The sequence below is a fragment of the Frieseomelitta varia genome, unplaced genomic scaffold, assembly GCF_011392965.1.
Source record: "Frieseomelitta varia isolate USP_RPSP 00005682 unplaced genomic scaffold, Fvar_1.2 scaffold_135, whole genome shotgun sequence".
Classification (NCBI taxonomy): Eukaryota; Metazoa; Arthropoda; class Insecta; order Hymenoptera; family Apidae; genus Frieseomelitta; species Frieseomelitta varia.
In genome coordinates, this window is record NW_025109028.1 from 919,606 (window position 1) to 936,016 (window position 16,411).

At 32.5% G+C, this 16,411-nt stretch overlaps 5 protein-coding genes across 13 annotated transcripts; 3 read left to right on the forward strand and 2 right to left on the reverse strand.

Moving 5' to 3' along the window:
• Positions 1-4,146: 4,146 nt before the first annotated feature.
• LOC122530980 (probable tRNA N6-adenosine threonylcarbamoyltransferase) lies at positions 4,147-5,866 on the reverse strand. Of its 4 annotated transcripts, none has more exons than XM_043658469.1 (4): positions 5,325-5,866; positions 4,755-5,196; positions 4,505-4,683; positions 4,147-4,434 (listed from the first exon to the last, which is right to left on the reverse strand). In XM_043658469.1, the coding sequence occupies exons 2-4, from the start codon at positions 5,111-5,113 to the stop codon at positions 4,163-4,165; spliced, it is 810 nt and encodes a 269-aa protein (XP_043514404.1). In that variant the 5' UTR covers positions 5,114-5,196; positions 5,325-5,866; the 3' UTR covers positions 4,147-4,162. The 4 variants fall into 4 exon arrangements, with proteins under 4 accessions (XP_043514404.1, XP_043514394.1, XP_043514383.1 ...); XM_043658459.1 differs by having other exon boundaries at positions 4,755-5,210; positions 5,325-5,865; XM_043658448.1 differs by having other exon boundaries at positions 5,401-5,597.
• A 31-nt stretch (positions 5,867-5,897) lies between these two features.
• Positions 5,898-9,591, forward strand: LOC122530924 (serine/arginine repetitive matrix protein 1). 6 transcript variants are annotated; one of them, XM_043658381.1, is made up of 5 exons: positions 5,898-6,033; positions 7,528-7,588; positions 7,746-8,503; positions 8,640-8,791; positions 8,883-9,591. In XM_043658381.1, the coding sequence occupies exons 3-5, from the start codon at positions 7,748-7,750 to the stop codon at positions 9,286-9,288; spliced, it is 1,314 nt and encodes a 437-aa protein (XP_043514316.1). In that variant the 5' UTR covers positions 5,898-6,033; positions 7,528-7,588; positions 7,746-7,747; the 3' UTR covers positions 9,289-9,591. The 6 variants fall into 6 exon arrangements, with proteins under 6 accessions (XP_043514316.1, XP_043514303.1, XP_043514309.1 ...); XM_043658368.1 differs by having other exon boundaries at positions 5,899-6,033; positions 7,399-7,588; XM_043658374.1 differs by lacking the exon at positions 5,898-6,033 and adding an exon at positions 6,438-6,581.
• A 1,214-nt stretch (positions 9,592-10,805) lies between these two features.
• LOC122531047 (2-iminobutanoate/2-iminopropanoate deaminase) lies at positions 10,806-11,955 on the forward strand. Its single transcript, XM_043658601.1, has 5 exons — positions 10,806-11,004; positions 11,175-11,335; positions 11,542-11,610; positions 11,674-11,729; positions 11,809-11,955. Exons 1-5 carry the CDS (start codon positions 10,934-10,936, stop codon positions 11,863-11,865), a joined length of 414 nt encoding a protein of 137 aa, XP_043514536.1. The 5' UTR covers positions 10,806-10,933; the 3' UTR covers positions 11,866-11,955.
• Positions 11,956-13,260: 1,305 nt separating this feature from the next.
• LOC122531040 (60S ribosomal protein L12) lies at positions 13,261-14,396 on the forward strand. Its single transcript, XM_043658588.1, has 4 exons — positions 13,261-13,434; positions 13,509-13,582; positions 13,673-14,061; positions 14,353-14,396. The coding sequence occupies exons 1-3, from the start codon at positions 13,398-13,400 to the stop codon at positions 14,057-14,059; spliced, it is 498 nt and encodes a 165-aa protein (XP_043514523.1). The 5' UTR covers positions 13,261-13,397; the 3' UTR covers positions 14,060-14,061; positions 14,353-14,396.
• Positions 14,397-15,005: 609 nt separating this feature from the next.
• LOC122531010 (derlin-1) lies at positions 15,006-16,107 on the reverse strand. The gene is made up of 2 exons (XM_043658535.1): positions 15,505-16,107; positions 15,006-15,381 (listed from the first exon to the last, which is right to left on the reverse strand). The coding sequence occupies exons 1-2, from the start codon at positions 15,941-15,943 to the stop codon at positions 15,071-15,073; spliced, it is 750 nt and encodes a 249-aa protein (XP_043514470.1). The 5' UTR covers positions 15,944-16,107; the 3' UTR covers positions 15,006-15,070.
• Positions 16,108-16,411: the final 304 nt, after the last annotated feature.

Here is a 16,411-nt window from a genome sequence, read left to right on the forward strand (position 1 = left end):
TATCATAATTTTATTGTGTCACTTAAAAATACACGTTGAATATTCGCAATACTTGTATCACTAGAATTGTTTATATTAAATTTAACTTCGCCGAATCATTTTCTGTATATCTTAACATATACAAAATGATTTGTATAAGAAAAGATTTATATAAAACTCTTGCAGCTACTGTGTACAATTATGCTGTTCGTTGCGTTAATTACTTAGTTGTTAGTAGCATTCGTTATAGGAAAGGAAAGAGAAATAGAAATTTTGCTGGTGGTCAGCTCGAAATGCTATTAGAAATCATCTTTTCAACGTTTCTTACATCTTGAGTTCATTGATAGTGGCGAAGTAAACGTACGCAAAGTAAACACATCTAGATCACTCTCTGTCGGGGAATAAATGAGCGTACTGTACTTCTAGAAGCAGAGAAACAAATAGCGAAAAAGGCGAACGGGACGAGAGTGAAAAGGAGAAAAAGAAAGCAAAAGAAAGAAAACAACTCTGGAAACTGGAAGATCTCAAACTAGCTAATAAGACCTCATCACAATCATTGAATAATTGTAATAACCATTTCAACTAGATAATTATTTATTATTCTTAACCAGATACCATTTTCTTCAACGTTGATTGATTTTCACGTTCAGTCACGAATATTGTCCCATCGAATTATATTGGATGCTTTCTTTCTTTTTCTTAATTGATTACGACGAAGAATTTTTCAAGTTTCAACGATAAAGTAGAACTAATAGGGATACAGGATTTTAAGACAAACAAATGACCCTTTTGCACGATTTTTATTGACTATGAAATAATCTTAGTTTTAATTATTTGGAATACAAAATTTCACGATTCAAAGATGATACAAACAACGTCCAACAACGCGTAGGTTCAAACATTTAAAAAAAATGGGATATTTTTAAACCACTATGTCCTAAAGAATTAAACAGACTTAGAATTGACCACACTGAGCAAAGTATAATTGCTTTCTACGAAATTTACTTTGCTACGTAAAGCCAAAAATTCTTACTATAGTTTTAATTATATTATCAAATTTACTTTCCCTACCCCTTTTGCAACGCTAGTGAAATTTCAAAAAAATTTTCTATCACGCGCGTATTTAATATACCTATAAAAGGATATAATCGAACCTATGAACGATAATGCATACGATTCGTGGAAAGGTTAACCACGCGCAAACAACAAATGAACAACATACTGCTACAATTCCGTAGCAATTGTTTGATACTCGTGCTCTAAAAGCTCTTTTTCGAGTACACTCGAGTATCTACTTTACGCAGATCGATCCATGTGGGCGGAAACAACTGCGCGAAAGGAAATACCCCGATCTCTGAACGATCGTTTAATAAACGTCTTTAAATCTTCTGGATTCTAGACAAATGCGAATTAAGTTCAAATGTACGTATGGCATGCCAAAACAATTACTACGATTTACTGCAGTTACAGGTTATGTATCAATTCCGCAGGATAACCTCTTTCCGTTCGGGCCGTTCTGAAAACCGTTTCGAGCTTCACTTTCAACTTGTTTATTGTCGCTGTAAAACTAAAGCATGTGCTACGTATCATGAAATTCGTAACGTCAAAAAATTGGCAGAAGATCGTATTTCCGTATGAAATCGAACTAATCGATTTCTTGCTGTACAAGGAGCAACTTTAAATGTCACGACACGGCATTTATTCGTGGCATAATTCCAGACCAAGTCTCCCTCTTTACATCCCTGGATTACTTCGTGCTCGTTACGCTGAATGTTCTTCTTATCGATTGAATTATTATTTCTCACTGTTATTTGGCTTTCCTATGCACGTACACATAACCTCGACGTGCAGTTCCGTTCTCTTTCCCTCTTCTTTTTTTTTCATTTTTTCTTCTTACTTTGCAGATAACTCTGGCCTCACTTCGAAAAATATTTATGTCAAGACGTCAACCACAGCCAGCGACCAATATATACGTGCATAATCCGGGGCTGTATTATTTAAATGCATGTTGTTCACGTATTGTTTAGATACACGGTTTGGATCTTGGCTACGCGTCAATACGACGTTATATGGCTAGTAAAAATATTCGTGAAGTGTCGTAAGACACGGCAATTTCTTGAATTCTTTGCTTTTAATAACGTCGCCTGCGATTCGAGTTCCTCAGCGTGGCGCAAAAGAACAAAAGCAAGCCTGCATATGCGAGATGCAGCTGTGAGTGGTTGATAAAAAAAAAAAAGAAAAATAACGTAGAAATGCGAAAATGAAGTAACGCGCGATCGTGTTGTCGTGGACAACAGTAGTAAAGATGGATGGCAAGCGTTACTGGACAAGTAGTAAAGAACGACTATTTACAACCTGCATCTCTAGATACGTTGCAAGCAACGGTTTCTTTGTCCCCATTATATATAGGTCAAAGAAACATAATTACTTGCTACGTTCCGTATTGTCATCGAACTGTCACGATTGTGATATTCATAATTGTAATATTAATATTGTAACATTCGTTCGTATTATAATATTAACAATATTAAATTGTAAATCGCGATATTACATGAACGTAAAAAGACAAATGTACAAGTTTAATATAAAGGGCTACTGATCCTTGTCTTTTGTTTCTTTCCCAATTTTCACAACGGTAGTTCGTTTGCGTGCCAAAGCACGATATTGACGCAAGTTTCGAATTGAATTCTGATAGAAAAGTTTGATCGAAAGTCGCTGTGAAATTGCACAGGTGATAACGAAATATGTAACTGTGTAATAAAATAGACTCAGCTGAGATTGACATTGGAATAACAACGATGACAACGTTGAAGCCGATGATTTTTGCAAGATTCAAGGACGAGCAGCTGAGAAATTCAAGTTATCTGGGTCTGTACGCGTGTTATTCGGGGACAGTGTTTGACGCGTACCGGTACCGATTCTATAATGAAGTAGCTCCTATACGGAAATAGACGTAGAGTGGCAATGGAAACGAATCATAGCAGAAGACGAATGTTTGCGACTCACCTCTGCTTTAAACACGGGCACCATCCGTCCAAGGAGACACATTGCGCACCGTGGTGTAGCAACACATTTTGCCCGTAAGCGAGCACGACGAATAATGCACCGTGACGAGCAATGACGGCCAGTGACGAGCAGTGACGACGGTATCGTACTGCCACTTGTTCCACACTAAGCGCTGCAATCGATGTTCGCGCGTCTATCGATTAGAGAAAATGGTCAGTGTGACATAGCCGCGCTCAAATGCGAAAAAAAGAAAAAAAAAATTTCTATTATTTCATACTTGCAAGAGAGCAATACGAGTCTTGCTAGGAATAAAAACTCGAACGTACGATCTTCTTATTAAGCAATGAAATATCGACAAAAAACTAAAAAGTAATTTTCAACGAGATGGATCTACTAACATTTGCAACAACCAACAGCGTTGATTGTGTATCCGGTAATGACGACGATACGGATTCTACTAATATTATAGCTGCCACTACTGCCGGCGAGGATATTGTTTGGACTACAGCCAGATGCGCGCCTGCGTCGACAAATATCGTACGCTATCCTGTCTATCGCGCGTGTCATGAAAATTTGACCTCCACCTATGACGCTTTTCTCTTTTCACAACCGATAGCTCGATATCAATTTTGAACCTGTATAACGGTCGTGCACGCGCAGGCGTGCGGAATGCGCGCGCAGGAGGAACACGTTTAACTGAAAATTGAAAATCACGCGGTTCATTTGAACTGATGAATTTACTAGCTTCATTTGAATATAAGATTGATAAAAATATAAAATCTTACGAAAAGTTAAAAATATAATCTTAAAAATAACAGTTTAATGTAATATGCTTGAAATATCAATTTGTATATTTTGTATATTTTAATCCTTTGTAACAAAAATTTATCTATCTCATATTTATTAAATGTATTTATTAAAATATAACAATAATAAATAAAATCAATTCGTATAAATATATCATAATATTATGATAATTATGATATATATTATGATCTTAACGTTATATTATATTAAATATATCATAATATAATGTTTAACAAATGTATGTCATAGACTCAAACTACAAATACTTCGTTATAAAATATGTATTTTTTCTGTCCGTAACAATAATAGTAAACATTTTCAGATAATTCTCAACCACAATCAAAAAATAGTAAATTCATATAAAATTACTTTATTCTCTCCAAGAAATGTGTACATCATCTGTTCTATATCGTTGTACACAAGTTGTTTCTGCCCATGAAGTATGCCCTTGAGTTTTATATTGAAGTAATCCAGCTACAGCAATCATTACACCATTATCTATACAAAACCGTTCATCTGTAGCATAAAGCACAGCATTTCTTTCCTCACACATAACTTTCATCATATCTTGCAACTTTTCATTACATCCTACACCACCAACTATCAATACTTCCGATGATTTTACATGAGCCATTGCTCTCTCTGTAACATTATCAAATCTATACAATTCTCTTACAATTTTGTACAATATTATGATTAGTAAAAATTTAACCTGTAATTTCAATAAGCATGGCAAATACTGTTTCTTGTAAAGAGAAACACAAGTCCTCTGCAGTAAATTCCTTCGAATCGAGCCAACCAGACAGATGTTCTTCTATGTAACTTAAAATTCCCGAAAAGGACACATCCATTCCTTTCACTACATAAGGCAATGGAGCTAATTTTTTCCCTCTATACGTACAATATTACATTATATAAAAGATGTAATTAACACTCAATCTTATTCCAACAAAATAATTTACTTTTTCGCCAGCTGTTCAATATTGTAACCGGGGCTAGGATCATTAGAAAGTTTCAGTAATCTTGCGAAACGATCTAAACAATTTCCAACAGCTATGTCTATTGTTTCGCCAAAAATACGGTATCTTTGCCGAGAATATGCAATAACCTGTGTATTCCCTCCAGAAACATATAGAACAGTTGGATTTACACTTCCTGTGATCAATCGTCCCATTTCTATATGACCGATACAATGATTCACCGCGACTATCGGTTTATTGTATATCTGGGCAACTGTTCTTGCTACCAATGCAGCGACTGTTAATGGCGCACCCATTCCTGGCCCTTTTGTGTAACATATGACGTCCACATCTTTCAACATTATTTTAGCTTCATCCAACGCCTTTTGCAGAATATTGAGAATACATTCTCTATGATGTTGCGCAGTTTCGCGGGGCAGAAATCCTTTTTAAAATAGACTTTAAAAGGTTTAATATATAATAATAATGTTATATATATATATGTAATATATAATTTATAATATATAATTTAATTTTATATACTGATATATAATAGTTTAAATAACACTAAACCAGAAGTATCAATTATTCTTGTGCGTTATAACTTGCGTATGACGGTAAAAGTAATAACATGAAAGGTTAGGTTCACCTTCGCCGGGTGGAGTGATATACGTATGCCGGACGTTTGAGAGAACATCTTGATTTCGGATAATTCCGACACCTAGCTTATTTGCGCTGCCCTCGAATCCAATGGCAATAGTCATTCTTGCGTCTTAATTTTAAAACGAAACTTTAACGCCAAACAAAATTCATGTGGTGCAAGACCATTGGCACATGGTCATAGGTTCAATTAATTATCCAATAGAAAAGCACATGCGCAGTAGAATTGCACTGTAGCTTTCCCCGACTTTCACTTATACGTTACGCTTACGTATTCTATGCAAAGAACGATAAAAAAAAGAAAGAAAAAAGAAAAGGAAATACCTCGACAAACACGAAAAAAAGATACGTAATCCGCGTGACGTGAGATTTCAAACCAAGCAACAAGCATCGAGCCTAAAAAATCGTTGCAAGTAACGAGAGGAATTCGTTACGATGGCCGCGTAGTTCCAGTGGCGACATCTGTCACTTATCTCGTTTGGAATGCATCCTCTTGCAGTTGGTGCGGCTCTAGAAGGAGAATCTCCTTAACGATCTTCATTCGTGAAACGTCACGCGGAAGTGATTCACCGATTCTCGTGCCAGAAAATGCGAATCTAGCGATTCGCCGCGGTGAGGAAAAGTGAGTGTCGTCAATCTGGAATAGTTGTTGAGCCCCGGTGTGAATGCCGTGAAAACCCCTCCTCGGGTAGCGCCTCGGCACGGGTGGGCGATTGATTTTCAAAGTGCGACCGTCCGGTGCGAACGAAACGAAAGCCCCTTGACGCACTTCGGTACAAGGGGAAAAAGAAAAGAAAGAAAAAAAAAAGAAAAAGTAGCCAGACTACGCCAACCAAAAAACTAGAGATTTGTCTTGATGCTGTCTGAGTAAGAGTTTTTGTGTGAAACTACGTTGAAAAAAAAGAGAAAGAATATATATATATATGCATATATTACACACATTCATATATATATATATATATACATATATATACATAGTGCAAAGGGTGAAAAAAAACGAGGAGGTCGACCTTCGCTTTTGACGAAAGAAAGGAGCGAAGGAGGCTGTAACGCGTGCATACCGGTCACCGGACACTCTCTTCCCTTTCCTTTCGCCACCTCAGGCGAACGCCCGAGGTTATCTGGGTACGCACGGTCTCTGAATTCTCCGTAACGACACCAGCGCAAAAGGTGCGTGTTACAACCGGGTAATATCTAAAATGGTGTCGCGAAATCGCGCGCGGCTGGGCCTTCACGTGACCTTCGTGTATTCCGTTGCCCCCCCAGCCACGAATTCCGCGCTGCCGCGTTTCGGTGTGGCTGCGGGTCGCACGCGACAAGATGTCCTCCGACGCGGGAGAACCGAGACGGTGACACGTTCGGCACGCGGACGCGCATCACCGAACGATGTCAAGCAAACGGCGGCGAAAACCACGCCGCCGCGGCCGCGCTGTTCATTGTATTTCCCTCTACCAGTGTGCACGACTCGCGGTGTTCACGACGAAACAATCTTACCGCGTATCGCGTATCGGGGCTACGTGAGTGCCGCCGGTAATTGGCATTGCCCTGGTAATGCCCGGGAGAGAAACTTCCACGCACTTGTTCGCGCGTTCACGCGTTCCGGTTCGGTTATGAGAAACGCGTAAAACACTGGACACAATCGGCGCGCGCGACGCCTTCCGAGGGCGATCTCTGAATTTGTTGGTTCGGCTCATTGAATGTCCACGCGACCAACATTTGTGGATCGTGGATCGAAGCGTACTACAATTCTGGACGTGCAGAGAGTGGCGATGGTAAGGTCTCGCGACGGGTGATTGTCCAGTACCCGCATATGGACTTTTTCCGCGATATTATTTATTCACAGAGAAAAAAAAACATGCATACACTTTTCTTCTCCTTCTTTTTTTTCCTTTTTTTTTTTGAATCTCGGGAGTACTAACTTCTCCGCGCTGCCTTGCCGCCGCAGGATGATACCGCATTTGTGACACGTAGAATTTTTGACATGTAGGCCAGTCGATCCAAGGGACGTGTGACACTGGTTCTTCTAGTGGTTCTCATGGCCATTAGTCCAACGTATTACCATCTTTATGGGCGTTCTGTCGTGTATTGAAAATTAACGTGTTCACTGCTCTCGCAGGAGTTCGGATCACCACAACTTTTCGCACCTCCTATACTTTCATTCTATACATCTCTGTCAGGTGAGTGTCTGCAAAGTTATATGAAACTAGGAGCATCGTGAAATTTATATTCATTCATAGATATATCTGTATATATTTAAAGTAATTACAGACATGGTAGTTGCATACGATGTAAATTTGTATTAATGCAAGATTTACAGTGTGTTTTGTATTTCAGGAATGTCGCGAGATTATGATAGACGAAGAGGAGGTAGCGGTAGTGGTAGCAGCTCTAGTAAGTTACGGATGGATACTAGTGTATCACAACCCAGGCCACATGGTGAGAATTCAGGAAAACGAAGAGAATTAGATAGTGTAATGAGAAAGGCACGCGAATCTCAATCAAGTTATTGGAACAAAAAGCTCTTAGAAGTAGAGGAACGTGATCCAAACAGATGGCGGCACAGTGGATATAAAGAATTATATGTTGGTGGCACAACAAGCGGAGAACCTAGTAGGGGACATCCTCGAAGTCCAAGAAGTCCTAGGCCTCGAAGTCCTCATATTCCAAGACCACGTAGTCCTAGAACCAGAAGCCCGCGTTCACCACGCGATAGATCACATACGAGAGGAAGACCTACGCGCAGTCCAAGCACAGGAAGTACTTGCTCAGATCGGTCATGCAGTGTCTGTTCACCAAAGGAGAGACGACGCATTGCTCAGCCTTCTCGTTCGCGTTCAAGATCGCTGACACCAGTTCGAGCTCGTGCACATCCAAAAGAAGTACCATCAAGTTCACGAGTAATACCAACTCGTACTAGACCAAGGTCACCTCCTTTGCCACGTCCACATACACCTCCACCCACGCCACAACCGCCACCACGTCATCAAAAGGACTATAAGACGATTAAAGAAAAAGAAACCAAAGTCCGACGTAAAGAAAAACATCACGCCAGAATTCCGGAAGATCCACGAGTTCCAGATCCTATTCCATTGGTAATTGTTCATAATTGATTATGATTTCTAGTCTTAAACTAGTATATTTCCATTAAAATTTTCAATATTTTTCTTCTATTTATACATCCCTTTTGTATTTCAATATATAATTATATTTAATATAAAATTTGTACAGATGCGTAAACCTGTAAAGGTAGAAAAAACTCACTCAAGTCATGGATCAACACAAATGATCAGGCCACCTCCCGAATCCTCACCTAGCGAAGATAGTGACAGTTCTTCCGCAACATCACATGTGGGCCCACCTAGAATGACGTTATCAGAGCGGTACGATTTAGTTATTAACATATTATAAAATTACAAGATTGAGTATATTACATTTAAAAAGATACAAAATAATATTATGAAACTGTTTTAGATTTGGTAAAATGGCACAATGGAGCGTAGATCGTAGAGATATGGAAAATATGCGTATTACAAAAGATGGAGAAAACGCGATGAAAGTAGTAATAGAGGGTGAAGAAAGAATTGCAAGACTAGGTTATGATTCCCCACCACCAGGACATTATCCCGAATCACTTTTAGCACAAGGCCCAAGAGGTTTAGAATGTTGGGATGATGTTCGTGTTAGATATGATTATTACAAAGCGAGAGGATACCTTCGAGATCTTACTTTAGATGATTATATAAAATGGGAAGAATGGTGGTATAAGTATCAAGAATGGTTAGAAGCAGAACGTTTTTACGAACAGTGGGCTTCTTCAAACCGTCCTTCCGGTGGAACTCGAAAGAGGCGTGGGCGACGTAACAACACAGCCCATTAAAATTTCATAAACTCATTACAAGTCATTCTCGATTCATAGACATTATCATTAATAAATACTGTAATATTTGTTGTGCTTAGAAAGGCGTGCAAGTGTGTAAAAGCTCTATGCAGATACGCATTCTTATAGAAATTAAAAATTAATTCTTATACGTGGTCTTATACGTATATATAAATGAATATGTACGCATACGGATACGTATATGTACTAAAAGATATGACTGTCTTGTAAAGAACTTCATTTTCATCGATTTATCAAGTAAAAAATTAATCTACAAAATTTTCGTATTTCATTTAATTATTTTATGTAATACTTTATATTCATCAAGATAGATTTAGAAATAAGCATGAACGTGTGTGACGAATTAATAATAATACTAAGATTTATTTTTGTTTATATTTTGCTTAATTTTGTGTCACATATTTTTTTATTTATGATAAACAGTGATTCTATGAAATTATTTTCTATTTAATATTTTAATTTTTTTCTGAACCTCATCTTAGTAAACAACTTTTTAATGACGTAAAAAATTATAATAAAAAAAAAAGATGAAACTGATTTTTGTATTTAAAAAAATGCAATCATAAAATAAATGTTTTTTTCCATCATTTCATTTTTTAAAACAAAATTTAAAAAAATCTAATTTTTTAAATGTACAGGGTATTCCAAGTTTCATCAACTAACTAAACTTTATCTGTAAATGGTATTAAGATATAAATTTAAGTAAAAAGTAACATTTAAAGCTTTATTATAAATTATAATAAAAATACAAAGAATATCATTGTAATTGATTTTATGTCATTAAAATTTTACATGTCAATAACTTTTGAAAAGAAGATATATATATATATCAACAAATTTAATATTTATTGAAATGAATTTCATGTTACTGTTTTTTTTTTCATATTTCATATTTTTATTATAATTTTGTAATAAAATCATAAAATATACAGATAAAGTTTAACTAGAAAAATCTAGAAAATCCTGTATTTTATTGATACATTAATCAACATATAAATTACAAAATCATGTTTAAACTTGACAAAATTATTTATTATTGCCTTATTAAAAGTCTTAACTTATAATAAAATTATATCTAGAATACATTATAGGTACATTATAAATTTATATAATTTAGTTTCCAATATATTTTTAATCGAAAAGTGCTTTTAATAATCTTGGTTCCATATTATGGATTTTATATATTAAGATTTGTTAAATAAAATTATGAAGTAAATTATAATAAATTGGATGAATTCTTTTTCTTATCAAATTAAGAAATAAAATTTATCTTTATTTAAGAATCTACATACTTTATCTTATAAGAAAATAATTTTCAAGTATATAAGCTATAATTTTATATATAAAACAAACATAAAAATATATTTAGAAATTTGTGTATTATTCTTTCTGTTTTATATATCTTTATAAAAATTTATCGTAATAATTGTATTGAGAAATATATTAATAATTCCTTTTCTAAGTAATTTTAAAAAAAATTGCGGTATTGAACACAGATAAGATAATGTATGAGGTTAAAAGTTTATCAGAAATGAAATATCCGTAAATAAGAAGATTCATACATGAATTGATAATTAACAGTTAGACTGGCACTAAGTAATAAACTGAAAAAGAGAAAGTAAAAATGGCATCACAGAAGATTGTAAGAAAAATAATATCGTCTGCATTGAGTCCAAAACCTGTTGGACCATATAAGTAAGCAGCATATACGTTTTTGATTATTTAAAATTTGTCAATTCTTACATTATGAATTGTATAATATATATTTTTCACTTATTTAGAATAAAATCTTTTCAATGCAATAGAAAATAAAATTACTATATACAAAATTGTATACAATGTAACAACTAATTTTATTTTGATAGTCAAGCAGTACTTGTAGATCGTACTTTATATTTGTCCGGATCGCTTGGTGTTGATGTCAAAACTGGAGAACTCGTTAGTGGAGGTGCTGTTGCAGAAGCTCGTCAGGCTCTTATAAATATGGGATATGTCTTAAAAGAAGCTGGATCTGATTATAATAAAGGTTCCACCTATACATTTAGAAAATTATATATAATTTTTCTATTTTCTAACCTTTAAATTTGATATTATTTTATTAAATTTGAATATTTTTAAATTTGAATTTATATTTTTTAATTGTAAAACAATTGATGAACATTATTATTGGCAATATTTCGTATAAATATCTTAAACATTAATAATCAATTTATTCTTCATATTTATTTACAGTTATTAAAACAACAATTTTCTTAGAAGATATGAACAATTTTGGTGGTGTAAATGAAGTCTACAAAGAATGTAAGATTTTACTTTATATTTTAATTTATATACATATACACATATACTTTTTTTTTAATTTAGTTTTCACAGAAAATTATCCAGCTCGATCTACATTCCAAGTTAGCAAATTACCAATGGTAATGAAAGAGTACATATATACACATCTTTGTATAATCTAATCTAATTACTAACATCAAATATAAAATATTATTGTAGGGAGCAAAATTTGAAATCGAAGCTGTTGCTGTTGTTGGTGAGCTAGAAACAATTTGAATATTCCAAGTTAAATTAAATTACATTTAATTTTTACAAACAAAATATAATTCAACTTGTACAAACAAAATATACTTGTTTTCAAATTATGTGTATGATAATTGAGTTCTTTCATCATCTTTATATTTATTTCTACAGATTTATTTCTTAAATAAACAATAATAATATAGCGAATAACAATAATAATAATGAAAATTACCCTTCTTAAATTATATTAAAATTTATTACATTTTTGTACTAGTAAAAAAATAAATGGTATAAATATTCTATTATTTTCTTTTATATGTCAGATATAACAAAAAAAACAACTTAGAATAAATTATAAATATCTTGTATTACAAAAATATATATCTACTTATATTTATTAAAAATATATATGTATATTTATTTTTAAGTTATTAATTTGTAAACAAATATATATATATATATAAAATAATATATAAATATATATATAAAATATATATAAAACAAAAACTATAATAAAATGATAAAGACAGTTTTGCTTCATAAAATGAACAAAATCGTGAATATTTGTGTTTATTGTGAAAATATATTTAAAATGTTTTTAACAATTAAATATTATCGTATCTAATGAACAAATAATAAATGTGAATAGAAAATATTGGGTTGATGCAAAATTGTTGTTCTTTTCATAAGAAACATTACCAAAGCATAAAATGCTCGCTTTCTAATCTAATTAATTAATAATAAACCGATATAATACCAATTAAACTTAAAGTAATCTTTAACTGATATTAATTATTAATAAGCTTCATCATTGAATATTAAATAAATAGTATAATAATATACATACAATATTTGTTTATAACAACACTATAACAGTACATGTACAATATTGGTTCATAACAATAGTGTAATTGTATATATAAAATATTTGTCTGTTTTTTCCTTTTTATGTCTAGATTACACAGTTTGGCCGTTAAGTTCGAGATACTTTATATATATCTAATAATGAAGTTTGCAAATCAGATTATTGTTGCATTTGAAGAGTTTGAACTTTTTCTGATTGATTAATATAAAATGCTTTAAAATAAAATTTATATATAATTAAGTGTCGTAGAATTCAAATTATAATTTTCAAATTAAATTTTTAATTTCATCATTACGACAAATATTTTTCGCTTTACAGGCGAAATTCCCTAACAGGGAATATATATATAACGTAGATGAATATATTTTGCATGATAGTTACTAAAATAATATTAATATTAAAGTAATTAAATCATATTAACAAAAATAATAAATAAAATAATAATAACTTATTACTAATAATATTAATTAAAATTAGAAAATATTATTTTGGTAATCTTGAAACGCTGCATAGTGGCAATTACGAACTTGAATGTAGGAGTATATAAGCTTATATAGTTCAGGTTACTTATAGATATCATAACCTCTTTTCTCCTTTTGGAACGAACTTTACCACGTGTAAGTGTCGTTCCCGGATTTTCGTCTTGTATTCTGTTTCATCCATACTTAGTTCTTAGTTTTTCTACGCACTAATTGACAAAATGCCTCCTAAACTTGATCCTAATGAAATTAAAAAAGGTATGTTCAATATATATTTTAATATATAGAAAAAGAAAGTAAAATCTTGTCATACGTGTAATTTGTGTTATTAGTTTATCTTAGATGCGTTGGAGGCGAAGTAGGAGCAACTTCATCTCTAGCTCCAAAAATTGGTCCTCTTGGTTTGGTAAATTATATTTATATTTTATAAATTTGAATTACATAGAAATAACATTTTTTTTCTAGTTTTTAAAGGTATGATATTTTATATTTGTAGTCTCCAAAAAAAGTTGGTGATGATATCGCTAAAGCTACCAGCGACTGGAAAGGTTTGAAGATTACTGTACAATTAACGATTCAGAACAGACAAGCCACGATTTCGGTAGTTCCATCTGCTGCATCTTTAATCATCAAAGCACTAAAAGAACCTCCTAGAGATCGTAAGAGACAAAAAAATATTAAACATAATGGAAACTTGTCGTTTGACGATATTCTTTCCATTGCTCGATCAATGAGACCAAGGTCCATGTCAAAGTACCTTAGTGGTACTGTTAAGGAAATACTAGGAACTTGTCAATCTGTTGGATGCACAGTTGAAGGTAGACCACCACGAGATCTTATTGAGGAAATTAATGGTGGAAAACTCCAAGTTCCAGATGAGTAATGGTAAGTTTAGAGCTCCTTGCTAATACTTTTAGCACAATTTCTTATTGTTTTATATTTGAGTTTTTCATATAGTTAAAATGAGAAAAAAATAAGTAAGATATTGTGATGAAAAGTATTAACTTTGAGCTCTTGGTAGGGGTTAGCATCCCATCCACCTGATTAGCTGTAACAATTTACAGACTATCAGGGATATTGCTATTGAGGAGAAAACCTCAATAAAAAATCATCACTTTGTATGGTATAAATATATAATATTTTAATTTTAAAAATTTTATATTTTCATTGTTTCAGATTTGTCATAAGGAGTAAAAAAATAAAACATTTTTAATATGAAAGTGTCGTATTTTTATTTGCATTCCCTCTTTTTAATACAATAAATAGATTGAAAATATTTTAATGTATCATATACTTTGTACAAAATGAAAGATGAACACTAAACATCCATTCATGTAACATATTTGTTACTACATTAATTTAATTTTTAATATATTAATTATAACAAGTATATCATATAGCTATAACTGATGATTTATAGTAAGATTGATCTTTAAACATGTTGCAACTATTCATTCTCATCCATATAAAATTGCGTAATCTATTCTTATTTTAAATCTTATATCGTTTTATAAATTATTTTTTAGCGTTTTTATTGTTTAAATGTATGTCCATGTATTTATTATTAACTTATTTGCTAATTACATCACTAAGAAAATTATAATTTAAAAGTTTTTTAACCATTTCATCAAAAAGTTATAAAATGTAAGTGTTTGGACAATTGAACAGAATTTTAACTATTATCCAGATAATGACAATTCAAGACAATTCAAATATATACTATAGTCGGCGTATTAAGCGCATTTATTATTGATAAATTTTTTCATAACATATTGGAAAATCATAATTATTTATGTTTTATTTTATATGTTTCAACAAGACTAATTACATCAAAACAACAATGAAAAAGACTTTAATATCAAAAAATTTGTTTTCTTATAATAGGATTAACAATTCATTCCCCTAAAACATATCCTCGTCCCCAATTATGACCGCCAAATGTATTTCTAGTTTGTGTCTGCGTTCTTTGCGTAGGAACAGCTCCGAACCACCTGATATTACCTCTATGCGATGGAAAATAAGATTCAAGGATCTTTGGAGTATTCAAAAATTCAGGTCCACCAAGTTCCTGGGGATATTTAAATTTCAAAAATACATAAAGATGTCCTACTAAGATACCAAACAGTTCCATCATGCCACCTCCAGAGATAATGAGATTAAATGCAAATAATACCCATGGTAAATATACTGCCTTAAATTGTGTACCTGTTAGTTAAAAAAAAAGCATATAATAACTATTAGAACGATTATATTCTTAAAGATATATTACAATGTTAAAAAAAAATTGAAAATTTGTAATTTTGTATTTGTAATACTTTGGATACTTACCAAACCAGAAATTAACAATGGCATCTTTATTTAATTGACACCAAATGTACAATATGCTGAGTACCATAGGATCCATAAGAAAATGGAATTCACCGATAAGTCCTATGATAACGCAGCATATCCAGTTGAATAGAAGTAAGAAGCAATAATCTGCTGGTCGGCCGTCATATTCCCCACGTTCTAACCTCAGTGAATAATTATATAGGAAATAACAATTAATCATGAAATGAAATCCTGTGCCAGGATTGAGAGGATAGAAGAAAACGCTGGTCGCTGCTCTCCAAATTTCGAAGTTGTTTATGAACCGATCGTTTATAAGTATTAGCGAGGTCGGGCTTACCAATCCAAATCTTCCGACTAATGTACAAACTATTGTACATAACAACCAGTATCTTGTAAAAATTGGCAAAGAATTAAACCAGTTTCTCACGTCCGACATTTTTTTGCAACTTTTGCGTTAACAGTATAATTGATGCGACACCCGATTCTGCACGTAAGTACAACTCAGTATGACAATGTATGACGTGGGATTATTTAGTGACTAAACGACACCATGTAGATTAGGTTAGAACGTATAACAACAGACTCAGTGCTTCAGTTTAAATTTTTATAATTGTATCTTGAAAGGATAGAAAAAGTATAAAAAAGAGACTAAAATATCGTGAGCATGTGATATAGAACAAGAAATAACGTAAAAAAAAATTTTTTTTAATTTTTCGTATTTTTACACCGTATACACATCAATTATACATACAACACAATGATATTTCGTGAAATTAGAGATAGAAAAATAAACGTTTTTGAAATTTATATTAAGTTTTTTTATATAATAATGTTGATTGTATACAGTTGTATTAAAATAAATATCTATATAATTGTCTCTATATTTATGTTTAAACTGAAAATT